General features: G+C 38.3%; 1 protein-coding gene across 6 annotated transcripts in view; it reads left to right on the forward strand.

Annotated features, from left to right (window-relative positions):
- GABBR2 (gamma-aminobutyric acid type B receptor subunit 2) overlaps positions 1-22631 on the forward strand; it is a 456379-nt gene that overhangs the window by 32792 nt on the left and 400956 nt on the right. For 2 of the 6 annotated variants that reach the window (XM_038127759.1, XM_038127758.1), the window contains exon 2: positions 3574-3801. The exons of 3 other annotated variants lie outside the window; for them this stretch is intronic. Coding sequence is in view for 1 of the 3 variants with exons in the window: in XM_038127757.1 (XP_037983685.1) it covers positions 20665-20736 (72 nt within the window). In the remaining 2 variants the exon portion in view is untranslated. Of the gene's footprint in view, positions 1-3573; positions 3802-14885; positions 20737-22631 lie in introns of those variants that run through there. One more of the 6 variants, XM_038127757.1, reaches the window with a different exon arrangement.

Below are 22631 nucleotides of genomic sequence, written 5' to 3' on the forward strand. Positions count from 1 at the left end.
GGAGCCCACAATGCAGGCATGTGCCACTTTGCAAGTGATGGCCTTGGTGGCTTTCTCACAGGTCACAGAAGTTGCATCTGGCACTGGTGATACCATCATCTGGTAGAATCTGAGGTGGGTTCCTTGAAACACTTCAGGATGAGAACTTAGCAATGGCTTTACACACCAGGCCCAGTAGGAGCCTGTATGGGCAGTGTTTGGAGAGTGAGACACGGATGTATCAATGGTCTTATTGAAAAGAAAAGAAACACAAAATCATGTCAAGGAAATTCTGACAGTGTGACCAGATCCTGAAAGGTGATAGATGTGTCCTGTCCAGTGAATGATTGGTCTGAAACAGTCTGTGGGACCAAAGGCTGCTTAATTTGTTTGTTGAAGATCCACATGGAATGTGTCTGGTAGCTCACTCTTGGTGGTATCCTGCAGCTTCAAGTTGCTTTTGCAGAAGGACTTCCATGGCTATTGAAGTGAATTGAGTAGTTTAAAGTAATACATTTTAAATCCTTCAGGAAGTCAGTAACAGGGAGACAGGGGTCATAATGTGTGAACATATCTGCCGGAACTTAAAATAAAAAAAATGTAACATGTTCTTTCTGTCTGACATCTGCACAGCAGTTCCGCACACGATCTGTAAGTTTGGGTTGATATTTTTTCCTTGGTGTTAGCTGGGGGATGGGACTAAAACTGAATGTGATCACAATGGATTGGAGACACAGCCTGGAAGAAACAGGTACAAATCAATGCATATGAATGCAGAGTTCCAGCTTTAACAATAGACAAAGTTAATAAGCACTTTCTTTACTTAGCTATAGTCTTTGATGTGTGTGACTTAATTTGACAGTTTTCTTCACTTGTACATAAAGAGTTAAATATATATTTGTTCATTCCTGACATGGGAACATATATTTAAACAAAAATATAATTAGGGAGGATTTAGGACCATCAATTGTTTCTTCACGAGCTGTCATGTATTGGCTATAACATATCCCTAAATCTCCATTCATACATATTTTTATTTATTTTCTATAGGCAAGATCGCTTACCTTAAATTCGTCAAAATATTGCAAGAAGTTGTCATTGGATAAGAAAGACTCATAACACATTCATTTAAATCAAAGTGTGTTTGAAAAATGCCTATATGAGGCACTCACTATTTTTTTTTTTTTTTACAATTCACTTCTGCTGCTTTTTCTCAGTTCTTCAATGTTGTACAGTTAGTTCACTGAAGATGTGTGTTTTTTCCTGTCTTACTATGCATGAATTCTCATATTAACATCTGGCAAATTCTGCCAGATGTCACTGAAATAGTTTCTTTCTCAGTGCTGGAGCTACTATCTCAGCTTTAGATACACAGGAGGTTTGTGATTGCTGTGCTGTTGTGTCCTGCTGCTTCTATATTCTTCATGCACAGGGTGATCTATGGGGGAGCTGCCAAAGGAAGAGAAGTAGACATGTACTTGCTGCATCACACAGACCAAACAACCCCACTTCCCCTCTCCTTTCTTCTTGTGAAATAGCTAGGAAGAAGATCTAAACCTCTAGAATAGACCTTTCAGTGTATGGAACTTAAAAGTATTAAATACAGTGGGATTATTGGTTGTTTTTTTTTTTTTTTTGGTGTCAGGAGTACTGAAATGTAGAAAGCTCTCAAATCAGTTAATTTCTAGGTCATTAAATAACCCCTCCATATTAAGGGGCTACACTTTTACCTGCTTAGAGGGTGACCATCCTTTCTGTACTTTCTCATGTTCCTGTCACCTCTGACAGTAATCCCTGCCTTCTCACACTGCTCATGACTTGACATACTTACTTTTCACTGTTATCTGCTTAATTTTTCTGTCTGGTTCCTGCTTTCCTTCTCTACACCTTTTCTTTCACATACAGTGCCATTTCATCTTGGCCTTGTAACGATCAAAATGATAATCAATAAGGTATTATATTCTGTGCATAAAAATAATATCAGGAAATTAGCTTGCTGCTTAAACAGCCCCACTTCCCTGCCACAGCCTGCTGAATCAGTCACTTCAAACATTACTGGAAACATTGATTGCTGCACTATTCTTAAATGAAATACAAATTTACATACTTTATCTTCCCATGACAATGGCAGTCTGAAATTATACCTTTGAGCATACTTTATTTTATTGTAGTTTATTTTTGGGTAAATGGCTTTCAGATATAAATCCCATTGTTCCTTTAGCCAGTCTTGCTGTAAGGTAGAGTTATAAGTATTAGAAGATATGGCATCGCTAAAATGAGAGGTGGAAGGAAACTGTTTTGGTGCAGGAGTGATCAGGTAGTGGTCTCCTAGCTGAAGATATTCTGACAATGCATTTTCATGCTTACCACTCAGAAATCTGGTTATTCACATCCTTACACTTAATTATCTGATTGAAAGTGCTTGCAGAAGTAGCCTGTTCCCTGCGTAACAGACTGTGAAATGTTACTTCTTTGCTGCTAAGAGAGGATCCAGAGTTAACATTTGGCATAAAATGCCAAAGGAAGTGGCTGATCTTTCAATCAAAGGACACAGATAATTTTTGGCAGCAGGGGGCTGATTCTGGGTGATCATATGTTATACTAGGAACTTACTTAAAAATTGCTAGTCCACCAAATAAGCAAATAAATAAAGCAGATGTTGTTATGAAATCAACTTCAGGCACTTGATTTCAATTCTCTAAAGTATGAGATGGATTTAAAAAATAAACCAGTGCTATTGGGAAAGGCTTATATGTGCCTTGGTGAAGATAAGAAAATTGAGAAGGAATGTTTCTGTGTAATACCAGCAGAAATTAGAATTTTCACACAGAGTTAATCCTAGGAGCTACTGCACACATTTTACACAGCAACTGGCACCACTGCTTTTGTGGTAAGTTTTCACATCACGGAAGATTTTTCTCAAGAAATTAGAGTGGAATCCTTATTGTTTAGAAGACTGTGTGACCTTTGAGTGGTATAGTAATAAAGCATGTAGTCTAGCTTCTGCAGATCTGATAAGGAAAAAGAAAAAGAAAAAGAGAATGGATGTTTTGATGAATGCAGCATGGTGTCAAAAAGGACATAAAATATATACAACCTTAGACTTTGCAACCTCCATTTCAGTCTTCTTGGCAGATTTGGAAGGCTTAAATGTTTCCAAGCTCCCTGATTTGTGTATATTTAATAGCACACTGCTACCAGAAGGTTATCAAACCTAATGTTGTACTTATTTTTTCTTGCTTTTGGAGTGACAAATTGGGGACAGAGGAATGGGAAAGCAAATTAATTTGTCTTAGTGCAATCTGAAAGAATGTTGCCTTGTATCCATTTGAACCCTGCAAGGCAAAAACATTTTGTCACCAGACAGAATCTGATTTCTGTGGTCTATCGAGCAGATAGAGCCGTCAAACAATTTTTCTTTATTTGTTTATTTGGGAAAGATACTAAATATTTCTAGTTAAAATCTATGCTTTAAATCTATATGCTGATTCTGGTATGCCTAGAATAGGTGTTATCCATGCAATTCATTAGCACAAAGCAGGCAACGTAGCTTGTCAATCACACTGATATGCATGTTAATCACTACTTTCCTAGATTCCTTGTCATCCACAAGACATGCCTTGATGGCATTGGGACCAGCGGCATCAACACCAGTACAACATCCAACTCAACATGCTGTCAAAAACCCTTCTCATCTTCCTGCAGCTCTTGCTCCAAACACTCCTTTCCCTTATCCCCCACAACAAGATCCTGATGTGAGATCACAGGACAAGACCAGGCATCTGCTCATCAGGTCAAGAGGAGATGTAGGAGAGGCATCAGGTATGAACAACCCTCCTGCAATGAATCCCCCTTTTTACAACTGACATTTTTATGTGTCACATTCGTCACAGACGGATTGGACTGAACAGACTCGAAGTGTTTCTGAACTGTGCCTGAGAGGTGGCAGGAGCCACCAGGAAAGCAACTCCAGGCTACAGATCTACTTCATTACTCTGAGTTGAGGCCAGTTTTGTGATGGTGAGAGCGGGTGCTCCTGTTCCACTGGCACAGAGATGAACAGAGACTATTGCTTCCAGAGACTGATGTGTCACAGTGGGGCACAAGGCACAGTTGCCTTCTGCTACACAATTTCTGCTTTACAAGTTGCTCTACCTCACAATTGCTTGAAACACCCTCACAACCATCCACTCCCCATGACTCTTGCACTTCTGCTGATGACTAGATTTCCTCACTTCTTTCTTTCTCCAAAATAAGACTTTGAGTCCATCTGAAGGCTTGTGAACATCAATTTCACCCTCTTGGAAAAAAGTATCCAAGAGGCATTGCTTGAATATTTTCTTCTTATTTAATCAGATAGAGTAATGCAAAAGCATTAACTCAGTGAAACATAATTTAATAATAACTTACATTCTGTAGTGGGTTTGATCCATTTGTCTGAAAACACTTTAAGACATTAACACATTAAATTTAACACTGTCCCTCTTGTGAAGTAGGTAGGTATTATAGCTTTAATTTTACAGATGAGAAAACACAGGCACAAAGAATTGCAATGCCTTGCTGAAGGTCAAATGAGAGATTCCTGCTAGAACTAAGAAACTAAGGAAGTGGAAGGAGCAATGTGTTTCCATTAGCACTGCAGCAGTGTATCCAGCTCCTAGATTTTTATGGAAGAAAATGCGGGCATCTACACACATGAACAAATATATTAGTTTCTCTTTGTATGTGTAACAAGACACTAGTATAAATGCCTGCATAGTCAACAAAAGACTTATAAATTGAGACAATGCATCGGAGGGAGTAGGGACCAAAGATAATATTTTGACCAGCAAATTTGTTCATTTTTTCAGTATTATAAACTAGTCATCTCTAGCAGTATTATTTTTTCTTGTTTCTTTAATACAGTTGTTGGTTTTAAGAAATAAATGCACTAAATAAATGTCTAGCCCTTGCCATGGCTGACATAGGTTAATAAGACTCTGGACTGCTGTCTCTGGAAATGGATATGAAGCGTGCTCTTGGTCATTCCTGCCATGGTTTTAAAAGAAAAAAAATTTTAAGAAGGCACAAAGTTGAGAGAAAAACTCAATTACAGCAGGCTGTCATGACTTTGGGGTTTTGCTATGTGAAAGAATAATGTCTAGAATGCTGTTAGGGGCTGTTTTGCAAGGCCAAGGGCCTCTGAGACATGCCTGGGTCAGTCTGGAAATTTTAGCCAAAATAGAAGATGTGTAAAATCATTTTTTTCTTCTTAATTCTCTATGAAGCATGCCAGTCAAGGTAGACCCATGCCATGTGTCTTATGATTTTCTTTGTGGCTCTGGAAAATCACTTTCTTCTCTTCAGCTGTTCAGTCTTGTTACATGAATGCACATATTCTGGAAACACTTGCATATGTCTGATTTTCCTTCCCTCCTTTTCCTGTAATCAATTGCTTCCAGCCACTTCCAGAAGTGTTTATTGGCTTGTTGTCAATTTGCCTGGCTTAATCTATGTAAATGCATACAAATGCTTTTATTTCTACTCTCTTTCCCTCCCGACTTAACTCCTCTGAGATTCTCTGCATCTGCTCCGATTCGTGTTGCTCTGTTCCCAAGTTTTCAATAGATACATGCATTTATCCTGTACATCTTTGCTGTTACTGGATACCTGCAAATTCCATGCCTTTCAAGCAGTGCCTGTTGCATTAACTCATGTAGAGAGGTTTGTGATCTTTCTAGGGAATATGAACAAAGCCGTTTGTCAAGTAAAAAAGTGCCACTAGATTGATTTTCCCTTACGGTCTTTGAAGAGGAGGACCAGGACAACAAATAGTAATACAAAAAATATGGTCCCACTGCACATGCAGCAATCACAGTTCTTGCTTCCCAGCTGTAAGCACTGAACTCCAGCTCCTCAAACAAAAAGACAGAGGTTCTGTTTCTGTCTGGAAAAGTCAAAGCTGTCTAGCAGAGGTGTGGGAGCTGGAGAGAAGTGATGATCCCAAGTGAGAACCTAGGACAAATTTCTAGTTACCATTCACTCTTTTGCATATTTTTCATACCTGTTCTCATTTGCTACTCTATGATATGATGCTCCACGAATGTGATTTGTCATCTGTCATGCAAAACCACCACCAGCCAGAGTGTCCTTCCCTAAACTTAGTTTCTTACTTCTCAATCCCTAATCCCTGGCAGAACAGGGGCAACAGGAAGCCTTCCTTCTCTTTCTGTGTAGCTCATGAATGCTCTGTCCCAAACAAACCTTATTCTTAACCTTATATTGTTTTGTGTTGCTGCTCCTAAACAGCATTTCACAGTGTCTTGGACATTTGGCTTGCGTCCTCATGGTGTCATTGATGAATAGGCATCAAGAAACACTGGTTAAAACAAAGCAAAAGAAAATCTCCTGAAATAAGTGAGAAAGAAGAAAGAAGTCATCTGTGCCTTGTCTCTTCCCTTATTGAAAGAGGCAAGAGACAACTGTTGGCTTCCTGGTGAAGGTTTATGTTTTATGTAGACTGATGCATGATATCACTGTAATTCACTGTGGTAGTGGGTGATAGAGATATTGGGCTCTTCTTTGATGTGAAACAAAGTATTCTTTATAATCTGATCTTCTTAGATTGGCTTATCTGTATCAATATTAAATTGATAGAGGAAAAAAAGGATGCTTCTTTTCCTCGAGGGCTAGCTTTATGTCACCTTTTTGAGTCCTACGGAAGCCCAGAATCAACTAGGTTGGAAAAGAGCTTTGAGGTTGAGTCCAGCCTATGATCTAACCCCACCTTGTACATCTCCATAGATGGCTTGTAACATGGAAAGTCATGGAAAGCATTTTCTAAATTAAAGATATAGAGGTTTGCCAAATAGCTGCTTTGAAGGTCCAAGTGTTTCTTTAGCCATAATGGGCAGAGAGTAGATATCTCAGCCAGAGAGGTTTTGCAGAGGCATTTTCCCCATTGCTCTCATTAACTTTTTTTTGTAAAAAAGCTTGCACCTTTTTTTATAATGCACCTAATGGTCTCTTGTCTTTTCACTAATATATTGATACAGCACGAGATATAATAATAGTATGGTATATACTTCACATATGGTGTTCAATATTGTAGTGTTTATTACAAAATTAAATAATAGTAATATGAAATTATAGTGTCAGAGGTGGCTTCAGACCTCTAAGAAGATCGTTTAGAGTGGGTTTTTTTTCACAGAAGGATTACTTAAAGGTGGCTACAATTCTTCTTTTGACCAGAACCAGGCTTATTTATGTATGCAGTTGGACTGCTGCATTTTGAAACAGGTATAGTCTCCAAAGTACTGTAATTTTAAAGACAAGTATTAGAAAGCCAAAATAGGAGGTTTTTTTACCACCTAAGGTAAACTTCTATTTGTCAGTCACTCAGGGGTGCACTGATGATGGAAAAAGAATGGGAAGGATGTGAATCATCCACTGGTTTTCAGGAAGGACCTGTTCTTGAGGCCAAAACCTCAGGAAAACAGAAGTCACACCTGACAGTACCAGCAGCATCCAAAAGTGTTGGCATCACTGCGCCCTCCTATGAGTTGAAAATCTTGGCAGGAACACTTTATACCTATTCCTGCCCTTGGGGGTAGTAGTCTTCTCTTTAGCAGTTTCCTTGCATGGCTTCCTTCAGGACTGCTTTAAAGGTTGAACTTGAGTTTTTGGCAACAGAAATACAAGCTCACTGGATTGCTAGAAGAGCAATTACATCAGCAGGTTGCAGTGCTGGGTTCTTACAACAATTAATCTGTCAGCAGTAGAAAACTTGTCCATTTTCTTTTCTATTTTAGGTATGTCCAGGAAGTCTCTTTTGAGAATGTAGGTTTCTATTTTGATCTGAGAATACTCACTGAGTGGTTTTAAAACTGAAGTCTTTTCAGACAAGCTCTGTGCCAAATGGAAGTCTTTTCCCCAGTTGTTCTCTGCTGCTTTGGGAGCAAATTCAGTGAAACTCAGGTATAATGTGGGCAGCAGTTGTCTTTTCCAGTAGTTTTTTTCTCCTAGCTGGATTGCAGAGATCTAAGCCCAGACACATAGATGATATGGAACTAGAACTGTTTTTCAGTATTTTTCTCATCGTGCTATTTTGTTTTAATGTAATCCAGAAATACAAGTTCTTTTATGAAGTCAAAATGTTATTAAAACTTAGATCAAGAGTTTTGGTAGGTTATGGAGGAGTGGCTTTGGCAGGCATTGTAGCATAATGAGACCTCACAGATTCATTATGCCATATGCTCTATTCTCAAGGTGTAAGTTACTGAACAATAATAACAATCTTTATGCTGGTTTTTTTTTTGGTTGGTTGTTTTTTTGTTTGCTTTTTGGATTTTTTTTTTAGATTGAAGTGTAAATGATAATTTTAATATATTTTACCAGATTATGGCAGAATTTGTATTTGAATAGTCTGTTAAAATCTGTGTGCACATCTGAATTCAAGATCCAGGATTTAAACCATGAAATTTAGTGCCCTTGCTCAGGAAATAAGAAATACAAAATGACATGCAATGTTTGACAGTTAAGAGGATACTGTCAGAAAATAACACAATGATATTTTCAAAGGAAATAGGAAACATGATCCAAAACATTTTCTTCTTGTAAAAAGACCAATCATCCTGGGTAGGAAACCATGTAAAAAGATCTTTGTATGAAGGAATTTGTCCACATAACCCTATTTTACTTTTCCCCTGACAAGTTATTTGGAGATGACTATTTTAATGGCTGCCGAAAATTTATTGAAGATCTGTAAGATAATCAGCATTAACAAAGTTGTCTACTATGTACTTTTGTACATTGTCAAATACAATCTTAATTTGCCACAGGCATTGTATATTTATTAAAAGTGACATTTTCCCATTTTCCTCCAAGCAGATGTCTCATATGTGCAAAGAAAACTAAGTTAGAGAACAAAGATTGTGTGTATTGCCTAAATGTTGCGCAGTTGCGATATTTCTGAATTTTATGAAAGTGAAGACCTGAAACAGACTCATCCAATTCCTACTTGTGTGGCAGAAGTTTTTACTTAAAGTAACATGAACTGCCTGCATAATTCTGGCATAATTTTCAGACTTAGTACTTCATCTGTTGGTGTATGTGCAAGCACATACATATAGGTGTACTCACACATATATATGCAAACAGACTTTCCACGTGCTTGACAATAATTTTTTCCCCCAAATGCCACATTTGCTAATTATAGACTGGGTTAAGTTTATGTTGTAGCCTATTTCTAGTTTTTATTATCAAGACCAGATGCAATGTACATTAGGCTTGATCATTTTATCTTGGACCTTTACTTTATAAATTTAATTTAATACAGATACGCTTTTTTGATCTACACTACGTAAAGTCTTAGGCATGCACAAGAGGAATTAGTGAGATTAGAGTCCGTGAGCACTCTGCAGAGCCATAATTTGCATCACAATGCCCTATAAAGTCAATAGTAGTGAGAATTTTGAGCATTAATTCAAGACGATGCATCATTCCAGCAAGCAAAACTTTTTTGGACTTTGACCCAGAAAGAATTGCCAGCAGATTATGAATGGGAGCAATTCCTCCTGGAAAAATCCATTCATCTGCCTGGGAAGAGTTTGCCAAAAGTGTGTATAGTCAGATTAGCCTCTTACATGAATGGTTAAGTGTAAACAAGGGACTTAATGCTAGTCTGTAGGTCATGCATCAGAGCTAAGCTGTTCAAATACAAGACCTTAATTTCTTTGCCTCTTTGCTTAGTAATCTTATGTTGTGCTCACATCAGGTGTGTGTGTGACCAAAGAATACTAGGAATGCTGATCGATTTCTTATTTAGACATCGTCAAGTAAATAGCGTCAAAATTGATCAGAAATTTTAATTTCTTGGTAAAACCATGAGTAGTGCATGAGCACTTTGGAGAATGAAGAACTCACTCTTTTGGTTTTCATACATTCATTTGAAATGCTTTATTTACTTCAAAAGGATTATTCTTAATAGCTTTAAAAATGAAAGCCCAAAACTAGCCAGAATTGTTGGCTTAGGACCTACAATAGGGAATTAGTGGCTTCCCACTCACCACTAATGAGTGGATTTTTTTTAAGCTCTGTTTATTTATGAGCACTGTTGAATACAAATTCTTGTTAAACAAGTCATTTTAGGGAGCCTGCTCTGCTTGACATGAAAATATATTTAACAACCATATTAACAAAATGCTATTTGCCCAAGTGGCCACATAACTTCATCTATCATGAAAAAAATGCAGAATACTGAAGGAAGAAAAAAGTTTAGAGTATTAGTAACTGTAGACTTCAGAAATGTTACCTCTTTTTCTTCGCATGGGGTACTTTTTGGGCAACCAAAACACACAAGTATGTACTTACAAGTACATACTATCATGCACTTAAATTATGTATACAATATACTACATAAACATTCCAGAAAATTCATATCTAGGGTATGTACAAGCTCAGTAAAGTGATTTGCTCATGTTGAAGACCACATACCTTAAGAATATTAGAGGGGAAAATAAGATACAGTTTTTGGGCTGTAAATGCTCCTCTGCAAAACCTTCCTCTGTTGCACCAGTGTTACTCCTTTTTCATGAATAAAAGAAATTTGAGCAGATTAAAACCAACAGAGTCTGTATTTTAATAAATGAGGACAGAAGTAATTTTTTGTTGTTGTTTCTTGCCTTCTAGTAACATTTTACTGTAGGGTTTTCTTCCAGATCCCCTATTTTGATTCTATTTTGATTATGTGTAAGAGAAGACTATTTAGCCAAGCTTAAAGATTTTTTCGTTGTTCTTCTTCTTGCACGACCCCAGGCTTTGTTTTAAAAACTTATTTTTGGTCATTGTTATGAAATTAATTTTTCTTTTTCATCTTCTCAACTTCAAGCTTTTTTGCCTTTTCATGTTTTCCTGCTTTTACATTTTTGATCACGGCGTTCTCTTCCACCATTTTTGTTCCTGCACTGTAACTCTGGGGCATGCTGTTCCTGCCATGCCATGTGCCAAGAGGAGTGTTTCTGTAGCTCCCTGGGCATGGATGCTCCAGGCTAAAGCAAGAGATCTAGCAGCTGCAGGTGACCTTGGAGCAGCCGCATGTGACCTCAATGAAGCCCAGACACTTTACTTGACCCTTTTGCAGAAGTGGTTGGGTGCTGGGCTGGGATTCTTAAGTAAATGTTTGCTTGTGTCTTCTTTCCTTGCATATCTAATAACCCCCAAAAACAAATTAGTTTTCACAAGGAAGCAGAACCACTCGGCTTTGGCCATCTGCTGCAGCTCAGCAGGGGAGCCATTCTGGTCGTGGAAGAGCATACCAGAAAGGTCAACTACTTTTAGTTCCTCAAATTACTCCATTGACAGATTGACCTGTAATTGTCTTCTTCCACTGTGACAAATTAAAACTCACTTACAGTGGGTAATGATTTGCTCCATTATATAAGATGGAGGTGGGATAATTTACGGCATTCCTGTTCTGTGCTGGAATTGCCCATCAGATTAATTTGGGGGAAAAAAATTATGCTGTGATAAAATGTAGCATTAAGTGGATTATACTCCAGCTCCTGCATCATCCAAGTGGATGTCTCATTTTGCATTTCTGAAGTGATATATACAATATAAATTGTTCTCATTTTTGTTAAAATATATATATGTATGCACCCACAGAAAAGCTGATCCTTGTTTGTCTCTTACAAGTGTGTCTCTTGAGGACATAAGGTTCCAGATCATTACAAAAGATATTTAAAATAATTATATATATAATATAGTAGTAATATATGATATATAAACTTTTAAAAAGTTTTAGTTAGTGCATGCCACCAAAAGTATTGCAAGGTTGCTGCCCGACAAGGACCATCAAGCTTGCCCATGAAATAATGTTGATTAAAATTACAGTGTTTGAAAAATAAATTATAGAAACATATGGAAAAGGAGATATTTACATGCACTTGTGTGAGTATCTGCAAATATAGCACTGATTTTTTTTCCTTGTTTGTTCATTGGCAGAGTCCCGCTAAACTGCTCTGCATCAGACTCCATCATTATGTCTGTCAGCTTCACTACCACATGGTTTTAGAACTTTCTGCTATTTCAGCAGTGAAGCAGAGCAAGCACATTATCGGTCAAATAATAATTAAGAAACCCAAGACGAAAACCCAAAATTTTAATCTATTTATTTTCTGTATCCATGGTGATGAAGCTCAGTAAGGCAGGAAGACTTTACTGCATCATCATTATTTACAGCTTGTGACTGCCTAACCAGTTGTGAGTCGCCTGGTATGCACAGCATCAGCTCCATCTCCTAGCATCACTTTTTGCTAAATTTTACTGTGCTTCTTGGACAACAGTGATCTCCCTCAAAATTTGATTTCTGGATCTCAAGTGCAATGGTACTAGAAAGAAAAAATAGTACAGAAAATATAAGAAAGTGTCTATCGAGTATGGAAATTATAGCTTCAGATCCTTTGAAATGGTGACCTTTCTGGATCTCTCTAGATGAGCAGACTTCATTCTCCCCCTCAAAAAAGTAGTTTTATGTGTATTATTGACACTCTTAGATGCACTGCAATGTGAAAACCCCTGGATAGCCTGGATCATGAAGCAATTCTTACAGAGGCTCTGTGAGCTGGATAAAGCAGGACTTTGAGGACTAGTGAGGGAGATGACAGGTATTAGCCAGAGATAGCTCTGAAATATACTTTCTTCCACCTTTAGTACTGCTGGCATGAAGGATTTTGTTGGCTGTGTACTTATGCTTTGTTTTGTTTGAGGGGGTAGCACATTATAATAAATGGGAAAATGATTTTCCTCACTTATCCAGGGGCAGTGCACATGCTTATTATTTTTTCTAGCCTTTTTTATATAAACAGCAAAGGTATACTGTTTGGATTTATGCCAGTGGGTTGTTCTGTTGTTTCAGTTTTTTTTTTTTAAATCTGAACAGCATATAGATGGCAAAGCCATAATGCACCTGGAATGAAATGCAATTCCTGTCTCCTTCAGGCACACGTAACTACCTTTAAAAAGAAGAATGAACATTAAAATAGTTGAAGGTAGAAGACACAAATAAGAACTGACTTTGTGTGAGTAGACCCACTTATGTAAATTTCTGAATCAGTCTTCAGGGAAAGTACTACTGTTGAAAGCTATAAATATTTTTTTAATTCTTTCTGAATGAATATCAGTGTGAGGAAATGTCTTAATTCCAGTTTCAGTCAAGAAAGAAATTTATTCTATTTTAATTTTAAACTGAGTTATTAAAGTTAAATAGTGCTCACATTTTGAAGTATATATTTAGGGTTGGTCAAAGGTAAGGACCATTTATAATTCAGGTGTAACTGTTAGTCAAGCTCTATGAGCACCTCTTACGGATCTAAAAATTCTCTTGAGTGTCTTCCCACCTTTGTGCCATCAGATGACAGAGTCATCTAGGCTAACTTCCTGCTGCAAGCACTACTTTTGCCCATGCTACAGAGGGTCTTTTGTGGCTCAGTTGGCCAAACCTCAGACACCTTCAGGGTGCAGAGTGAATCTTCACTGGGCCACCTGACCCAGTACTGCTCTAGTGAAAATGTTACTCCTGATGGCCTGACGTATTTCCCAGGCTGCAGTTTCCAGCTGTTTTCCTGCCCACTGTTATGTTATCCACCAGGACCATCATCTCTGTAGCCTGTTTTCAGGTACTGTTATGTTGTCACTCAGCCAAGTTCAACAAACCCGGCTCCCTTATCCTCTCTGTGCTGGGTTGTATGCTCTAAGCTAGTGACCAACCTGGCAACTGGACTCTTGCTGGAGAACTAGAGCTAGATAGAGTATTCTAGATATAGTGGCAAAAAGAATTGAATAATATCTTCCCTCTTACTGTCTAATTACATTTGCTTATATTAAAGGCTAATTGCATAGTGTTTGAGAAATGTTTGAGAAATATGGTAAGATAATTTTTCCAAAATAACGCTGTTCTTACAAGTTCTACAAAAAATAGTGTATGCTTCCAAGATGTCTTGCCAGCATAAACAGCACTGCATGGATCTGTGGAATCAATGCATGCGTCTTCTTTATCAAAATCTCAAATTCAAGATGAAGTTCACTCTTGATTAAGCTGGAGAAGTAAAGCAACATGGAAAAAGATTCTGGGCTAATTTCATCTTCGCTTTCTGGCAGTGGACTCAGAAAGACAAATACACATACACATCCTTTGCAAGCTGACAAAGGAGGTTGCTTTTTGAAGGAAAAACAGCACAGGGGAGATATGTGAGGGTGGAATGCCTCTGAACTCTCACAAAATAATTGTTGGTAATGTTCACAAAGATATTGAAGATAGTATGAGGGACTTGTTTCACTTCTACTTTGGACATCCATTTTTAGTTGTCCAGCTAAATTGGACTATTGCTTAAAAAATGTGGTTTTAATTACTCAAAATTACACAAAAAAATGGCAAATATGGAGCTCATCTTAACTCCATACGGTGCATGTTATAATTTTTAAGAATATTAAGAAAACAGGTGTACCCAATTCCAAACTTTGTAAGTCATATGCAAGCTTCTATATATAATTTGCATTGGAGCATAATCTCTTCTATAAATGCTTTTAACCTTTTATATTCTTTGTAGTTCTTTGTCCAGTTTGACATTTGCAGCAACTCATATTTTAATAAAAATAATAAAAAGATGGAAATACATTTTCTGTTTTGATTGTCCTTTTCTTTCAACACAACTTTAAAGGATATTGGTTTCCTTTAGAAATGTATTTGTTGTGCACAACCATATCAGAATTGAAGCTTGATGAAACACAGCTTGACATAAAGAGGCAGGCTCAAATATGCTTGTAATTATAACACAGTTTAGAATTTGGTGTCCAAAATGCTTTGTTGTTGTTGTTGTTTATTGTTTGTTTCTCTTTTTTTTTTTTTTTTTTTTTTTTTTTTTTTTTTTTTTTGTTATCATACCAAGAGGCCTCCTGAAAAAGTACCTCTTCATGTGATGTACCTTCAGTAACCAAAGAGATTCCATAAATCCTATTCTTTTGGTACAAGATGTATGATAGCAGTGGCAGCCAGCCAATCTGGTGGAAAAACACAAGCAATTAGTGTAAGGAAACAAGCTAAACAGATTGACAGGTGCATAAGGATTTGTAAGTGTCCTGTTGGGATAGATTCAAAGGATGTGCTTGAAAGAGGTATTTTTGTGCATAGATATTTTTTTTGGTAACATAATGTGTGGACCTACAAAAAGTGTAGTAGGGAAAATGACAACTGGGGATAAAAAGCCTTTGTTGCTGACGGGGAACACAAGACTTGATGCATTAACTGTATATTGAATTATTTAGGGAGTGATAAACAGGAGCTAGACATAATAGTATAAAAATATAATATCATGCCTGATGAGAGGAGGGTGGCAGCAGAAATTCTACCTTACTCTTTACTATCCCTCTGGATTTGAAGCAAAAAATTGAAAAAAATTCCAGTTTTACGGGGGAAAAATTTCCCACCACACACATAAACCCCATAATTTTCTGGAAAGATTTTTTTTTTTACATTACTGAATTTTTATTATTTATTTGTCAATCTGAAGTCCTGCAAGGATTGTGGCCAAAAAACCTCGTGTACAGAAAGAAATAGCTGAATTGCCACATATAATCAAGAGTTTGTTTAAAAAGAAGACTGAATTTAGAGTAATACTGTGTAGAACAAACTGCAGGGCAAGGAAGGACCAGCAAAAGGAAAGAGTTGGAGGTTTAAGAGGTTCTTCTCCAATTTTGGAGTTGGAGAAAAAGAGGTGAAGGGGTAAATTAAGGTTGAATTTCTGGGTCAGGTGGATGAGGTGGAAGGTTCAGTAAAGAAAAATAACTGTCTCATTTGCACGGACAGACTAAAAAGTAGTTTGCAAGACAAGGATGGCATAAATTGATTGAGAGGTATGGCTGATGGCTGGGAGGGTTAATTTAGGGTTTTTTGTTTATTTTCTATCCTTCCTTTAATTAGAAGGACTTGTTTGGGTGGGACCTAGGAGTAAGTGGGAGGCTGCTCCTGCTGGGGTTGGTGAGGGAAGGTGGCAGCAGGAGGCAGGGATCCTGCTGAGCACCAGGAGCATTGGGGAGGCAGTGGGAGAGAGTAGGGACCAATCTGCTGGTGACACAAATGACAGAAAAAATTCCCTACAGGCAGAGGAGGCTGGGCACAGTTTGCTGCAACTCAGAAAGCCACTCAGTTGGCCAAAACTGGGCTGTGAAGCAAGGATCAGCCTACGTTTGCTGCTGTGAGAATAACAAAGTTGAAGCAGACTCAGAAGTTGTCTCTCTCAATTATCTTGATGATTTCCAATGATTGAGGGCATCGATGTCAAGCTGTTTTTTCTTTCCAGAATGTAACACTAAAATCAATATGTTGTACTAACACTTACAATGCCAGTTGTGAAAATAAAATAATTTAAATATGCAGTCAGAAAATTGTATCTATCATCACTTTCTCTGCCATATAAAATTACTCAAATTTTGAATGCTTGATATAGATTCTACCTTAGATGTAGCACCCCCTGTAGCTTTCAGGCTAATCTTCCCCTTCCCCTGCCCAAGAGACAGACAATGCAGCTCAGCTGGATGAATTTGAATATATCAGCCAAAAATTAATATTGGAAGAGTATCTTCACATTCAAACTTTGCATGCTAGCAATTCAGTATCACCTACTGATATTTAAAAGCAGTTTATTTTTGTGTTTAGGGTGTTTTTTTGGGGGGCAGGGGGTTTAAATGTTGCTTTTTCAATTTATTCCATGAATTCTCCATTTGAGCCTTCTGTTTTTTTGATTGAGTGTTTTCAGAGGCCATGAAAAGTGCAGCTAACTCTAGATGCTGGGGAAAAACACGTGACAGAGTAACACAGCTTTTTATTTAAGAAGTAACTCACCCCTCTTGGAAAGGACCCGCATCACAGTAATGTGCTCCCAGGCTGTGTGTTAGCCAACGAGGGTGTTTGCCTTGGGCTCAAGCACTGGCACTAGCTTTGCACAGATGGGATAGCCTGCTAAAGTACACAGAGCTGTTTGCCCAGCTCTCCTTCCACCAGAACCCACAGCACAAGAGGATTGAGGAGATAATGCACCCTGAGCCCCACCCCACCTTAAAATGACATGGTTTCAATGCTTCTTCATGAGTGGAAAAATGTTTTACTACACAGATTCCGTCAACTTGACTTTGGCTTTCTAAATTTTTTCTGCTAATGAGATTGAAAGCTTAGTAAGATCTTGCTTGGGTTTGAAACTCGTGGAAAATTGTCACCTTCCAGCTGGAAATGAACCAAAGCTACCCTTGTCATGCCACGTTATCATGGCCACTGCCTAATAAAGGTTATTGACCTGAGCAGGATGGCTCTGTTCTTAGCAAGCTGCTGGTGGGAGGGACAGACGAACCAAGTTTACCAAGACAGACGTGGGAGTTTTCATGTTGTGATTTTGGTTTGAGACTTTTTTGTTGATTTTTTTTCTTTTGCCCAAAGGAAAGCAAGGGTTTATTTGTAAATGTTTATCTTCTAGGATAATGTGATGTTTACATTCTTGGAATGCAAAACACTGCTATGCTGCTTGTTGTTTTCCTCCTTATCATTTCAGCATCTTTTTGAAAATATATGAATATACATGCCATGCAAATGAGGGTTTATAAGTCAATAAATAATTGTATTTGCATTAGTGCGGATGCAAATTTTGAGGTCAAGTTACAGTCATTAATATAGTTTTATAAGCATTTCTTTTTACCTTGACAAAAATAACTCATCTTTGAAGCAATTACTGTCATGCAAGCCACTCAACTATTTTGTACAACTTGTTTTTGCTTTGCCATGCTATTTGCTCTATCCAATGTGGCTAATCTGTGCAAACGCAATAGGAAAACAATTTGCTGGCTGGTAATCCTGTTGTTCAGCAGGCCAGACCTTGTATGACATCTCTGTAACTCTGCTTGTGCAGTGTCTGGGTTCAGCAGTGACTCCCTTTCTAGCAGAAGCAAACACCAAGTGTTTGTTACATGGCAAATGAATTCAGCTTGCATGAGCTTCTTGCTCCTTGGGGTGGAGCTGTGAAACAAAGAAGAAAAAGTAATTCTACAAATAAAGGTCTGGACATGAGAGTTATGAGATAAATATCTGCCAGAATCTAGAGAGAGTAGGGTAATAGTCCAATGTCAGTACTAGAGGCGTACCCAGGCCTATGACTTTAATAATGATGTATATCTGCTGTATATAGAAACATTTATGACCTCATGCTGTAATTTGGGTGTCCTTTATAAAAAAAAACTGGACACATTAGGTAAAGGTTTGAAGTGATTTGCTTGGAAATATAATTTGGAGGTCATCCTTGTGAAATACTGCAACAGCCACGTCATTGGAAGAAAAGATCAAACCAAACTGACAGCCTGGGGGGAAGCAGAAACTTTAAAATGAGACTATATGATCATCAGAGGAATAAGCAGTGTAATAACTATTACAGAAACATAGGTGAATTCATAGCTACTGACTCACTGATTTTTCACTGCATATTAAATGATTCTTAATTTAAATTTTAAAAAAATCTAACACAGGCAAGAGCCTCAGCGTTAGATATTTCCCTTCAGAACATTTTCAAACACCAATTTACAAAGAAAACAACTTTTTTGACCTTCAGGGTGCCTTTTGGCTGATGTAAGTGGCTTTGAAGGACGTTTTGCTTCCTTCCTCGTGCAGCGATAGTGCCAATGACAGTTCTGTTGTATGAGGCCTCAGGAGGGTTAGATGCAAACACAGATGACACTATACTGTTTGGCTGAGGAAGTTCTTGATTGTAACCTGATGGCATAATGAACAACAGAAGGTGTCAAGTGTTATTACAGTTAATGGGCCTCAGTTTTCTTGTCATGAGCTTGAACACATCTAATCCTCCTCGCAGCACAGCTTCCACCATGATAAGGCAGAAGGAATTGTCAGGACTGCCAAAAACCTGGGCTTTGGGTTTTATTGTTTTTTCCTCCCTACCCGCATCCCCCCATCTCCAGATGGAGAGGGATAGGTAAGTGGGAGCATATCAGAATAACGAAGCCTGTAGAAAGAATTACTAGACTAGAGAAAAACATCAGCAGAAGGCAAAGGCAGCCTTCCAGTACAGCTCATGTCACACCATGTATGGACTATCCTGTTTATAGCAAATGAAGATTTGAAGCCAGCAGCAGCTGAAAATGTGACTGCAAGCATCAAGCCACTGGTAGCTAAGCAAATATTGCTGCGCAGATAGCCAGATTCCTGGGACTTGAATATTCTTGCTAACCTTGGTTGCAAGTGGCATCTAAAACCAGAGGTAAAGCGTGAAGGGCACAGGAAGACACACATGCAAGGCTGGTGTCTGGCAGCAAAGAACAGGTGACAGATTCAAATGCACAGGTGACTGATTCAGCACCTACCTATCAACATGGATTGAGACAAGATGAGCAAGATAAGGCAATAAAATCATTGAAAACAATTTAACAAGACAGATGTAGTCAGAAAACTATTACAAAAGTAAGAAAAATCATAAAAATAGTTGAATAAAGCAAACTGAAAATATTTGATTTATAAATGAAAAAAATCAGTATTTCAGTAAAAGTATTTCAGTGAAAATAATGCAAAAAATAATAATATGTCCTTTATGAAAGCAATTAATGTAGAGGACAGAAGCCTCCTACCATTAAATAATGCTTTGCTGTTCATTAGTCTGAGTGGTTTATGCAACTGGTATTTACAATTTTTTGTTATATCTAACTATGAATGAAAAGGGAATTAATAAAGAGATTGGAAATAGAAGGGAGAAAGATAACACAACATCATGGAGTTTTATAAGCTTCAAATAGTTACTTGAGTGGAAAAGAATTCCTCTGAAAATTTTGCTTTCAGCATGCTGCCAGAAGTAAGCTCAGTTTTACTACTGCATCTCCTTATTGTGTATGGCCAGAGGTACTGGCCAGCACTTAATGACAGCGACGAGAGATTTATGGCAGAGACATAAATACAGTGAGTAGCAGAAAGGCTATATATAATGGAAGTGCAAATCATGTTCCTTTACAACCATAACTCTGAAAGAATAAATACTAAACTGTTTTCCTTAGGGAACAATTTGAGTGATTCCTATGGCCTGGTTGTGAGGATAGCTACTTGCTCTAAGGCTTGAGGCTTGGCAAAAATGATGCATGAAAATGAAAATAAAAGCCTGGGTGTATCTTGAAGGCAATCATGAAATGAAGAACATCACCCAGAAAAAATCACGAGTGAATTGAAAAAAGGTCTAAAACTCAAAACTCTCTACAGGCATTAAATCCAGCTAATATTGTACTGGGTTTTTCTCCTTGTAGAGAGAAAGAAGCATCACAGGAGCTCCCTCAGTGTCAGGGAAGACATCTGTAGAGCTTTCCCTCTTGTCAAGCTCCTTATTAACTGAATTCAACCTGAGTTTGCAAATAGTGTACTATTTTCTTTAAAAATAAAATAATAAAAAAAGATCTTTCACAAAACAAACAGCTATCTTTCCTAGCCTTAGGCACAGCTGAACAGCTGTGAAGAAGCACTATAGCAATTGCTGTGCCAGTCACGGCAGAGGAACAGAGCCTTTCACAGGTGGCTCCCATTTTCTGGGTTGCTGACTTGCGACCTCCCTGTTTGATTTGCAGAAGCACTGAGTACTTGCAGCTGCAGCTGGAGTTAATAGTAGCTGGGCTTTGAACATGGAAAAGCATCATGAAACAAGTCTTCTGAAAAGCAGTTTTCAGCACTTTCAGACTGAGTATCCGAAATTAGTAAGTGCATGGTGGTTTTTGGTTTTTCTTTTTTTTTTTTAAATTTTTGTTCTCTAGGCCTTTTTAATAAGTTTTTCTTGCTGTATGTATGCTTTGAAAACAAATTTATTAAAATGTGTTATGCATGTAGATGCTGTAGTAATGAACTTATGGAGGAATCACAAAAGAAATTAATTGCTTTCAGTCTGAACTCATGTTGAGTTAACAGAGAATTCATGGAACTGGAGTATGGTAGGGGTGTGTGCTGAATCAAGTAGGCTAGAGTAGTTATCATCTTCTCTGTGTCTTGCTCTCAGAATTGCATGAAGTGCTTTAAATAGATACTGGGAGCCCTAAGGTCAGACACAGTCTCTCTATGTTGTGTAACTCACTTCATTTCCACTACTACTGCCTTATTGTGGTGTAAATGAGAAGGAGTGAATCTTGAAGGAAAGAAGCCCTTCATCACAGTGCAGAGGTCTTGTACTGTCATGGGCCTTAACATAGTCTGTAAGTGAACACAGAATATTCTGAGCAGTGAGTTCTCATGCAAGGGGCCTGTGGTAGCCCTGGGTGAGCAGCACAGTCAAAGACTGAGCTTCAAAAGTCAGTGGTAGCTTATAAATAACAGTACTGTAAGTATATGAAACATGGCATAATGGTGTTCCCTAGCTTCTGTAGTTACTGATGTTTTTGGTTTATTATTGGGATAGTGTAGGGACAGAGATGGATCAAAGAATCATTGATGTGATAGTCGAATAAGGTCACCTGCAGTGACAGGAGGAGAAACAGGAGCTCTTGAGTTTCTCTATTTCTTAAAATGTTAGAGAGGAAACAGTGACCTAGGAAAGGATAAGGAGCCCTTAAAGGATAAGGAATCCCTAAAGTTTTTTACTTTCTTTTTCTGCATAGCTGAGGCTGATGTAATATTTGGTACAGCTGATTCTGATTAGTATCCATGTATTTAATTGCAGTCTGCCTGTTTATGATTGATTGTGCTTCGGATGTTATGGCAGTTGTGCTTTGCAATTAGTTTAGAAACTGGAAGGTGAGTTTTGATGTATTTGCTTGTACTGATTTAAGATTTCCCCTGGCTGTTGGAAATTACCATCGTCATTATGGTAAGAGTGAGACGTGTGCCTGCAGTTCCACTTTTCCATTTCTTAACCCATGAGGACTGCATTGCTGATAAGAGTGGGTCTCTGTAGGAAGCCAGACTGTTAATGGGAAGACCTGAAGTGCACCTTCTTGTCTTGCTCCTTTGGGCATTTGCTAAGGGCCAGCTTGGGGCAGAGCAGCCAGTTTGGTTCTTGTGCTGCTACCCGAGTGTCAGACTCCAATGTGAAATTTTAAGATTCTTGTCTGCTCTCCCCCACCTGCTTATGAAGCTCTGTTATCCTGCTGAGGACTTGGGGCTGCTGGTGGATGAAAAGCAGGATATGAACTGGCAGTGTGTGCTCGCAGCCTGGAAAGCCAACGGTGTCCTGGGCTGCATCCAAAACAGTGTGACCAGCAGGACAAGGGAGGGGACATCGCCCCTCTGCTCTTCTCTGGTGAGACCCCACCAGGAGCCCTGCATCCAGCTCTGGGGTACCAGCACAGGACAGACATCAACCTATTGGAGTGAGTCCAGAGAAGGACCACCAATTTGTTTAGAGTGATAGAGAACCTGTTCTGTAAGGAAAGGCTGAGACAATTGGATTTCCTTAGCCTGGAAAAGACAAGGCTTCAAGGTGACCTAGTTGTGGCCTTCCAGAGCTTAAGGTGGGCTTATAAGAGAGCTGGAGAGGGACTTTTTATAAGAGCATGTAGCGACAGGACAAGGGAGAATGCCTTCAAACCGGAAGAGAGTAGGTTTAGATGAGATATTAGGAAAAAAATTTTTACCCTGAGAGTGATGAGGCACTGGAACACTT

This window comes from Motacilla alba, chromosome 2, assembly GCF_015832195.1.
Source record: "Motacilla alba alba isolate MOTALB_02 chromosome 2, Motacilla_alba_V1.0_pri, whole genome shotgun sequence".
In the NCBI taxonomy this organism is placed as follows: domain Eukaryota; kingdom Metazoa; phylum Chordata; class Aves; order Passeriformes; family Motacillidae; genus Motacilla; species Motacilla alba.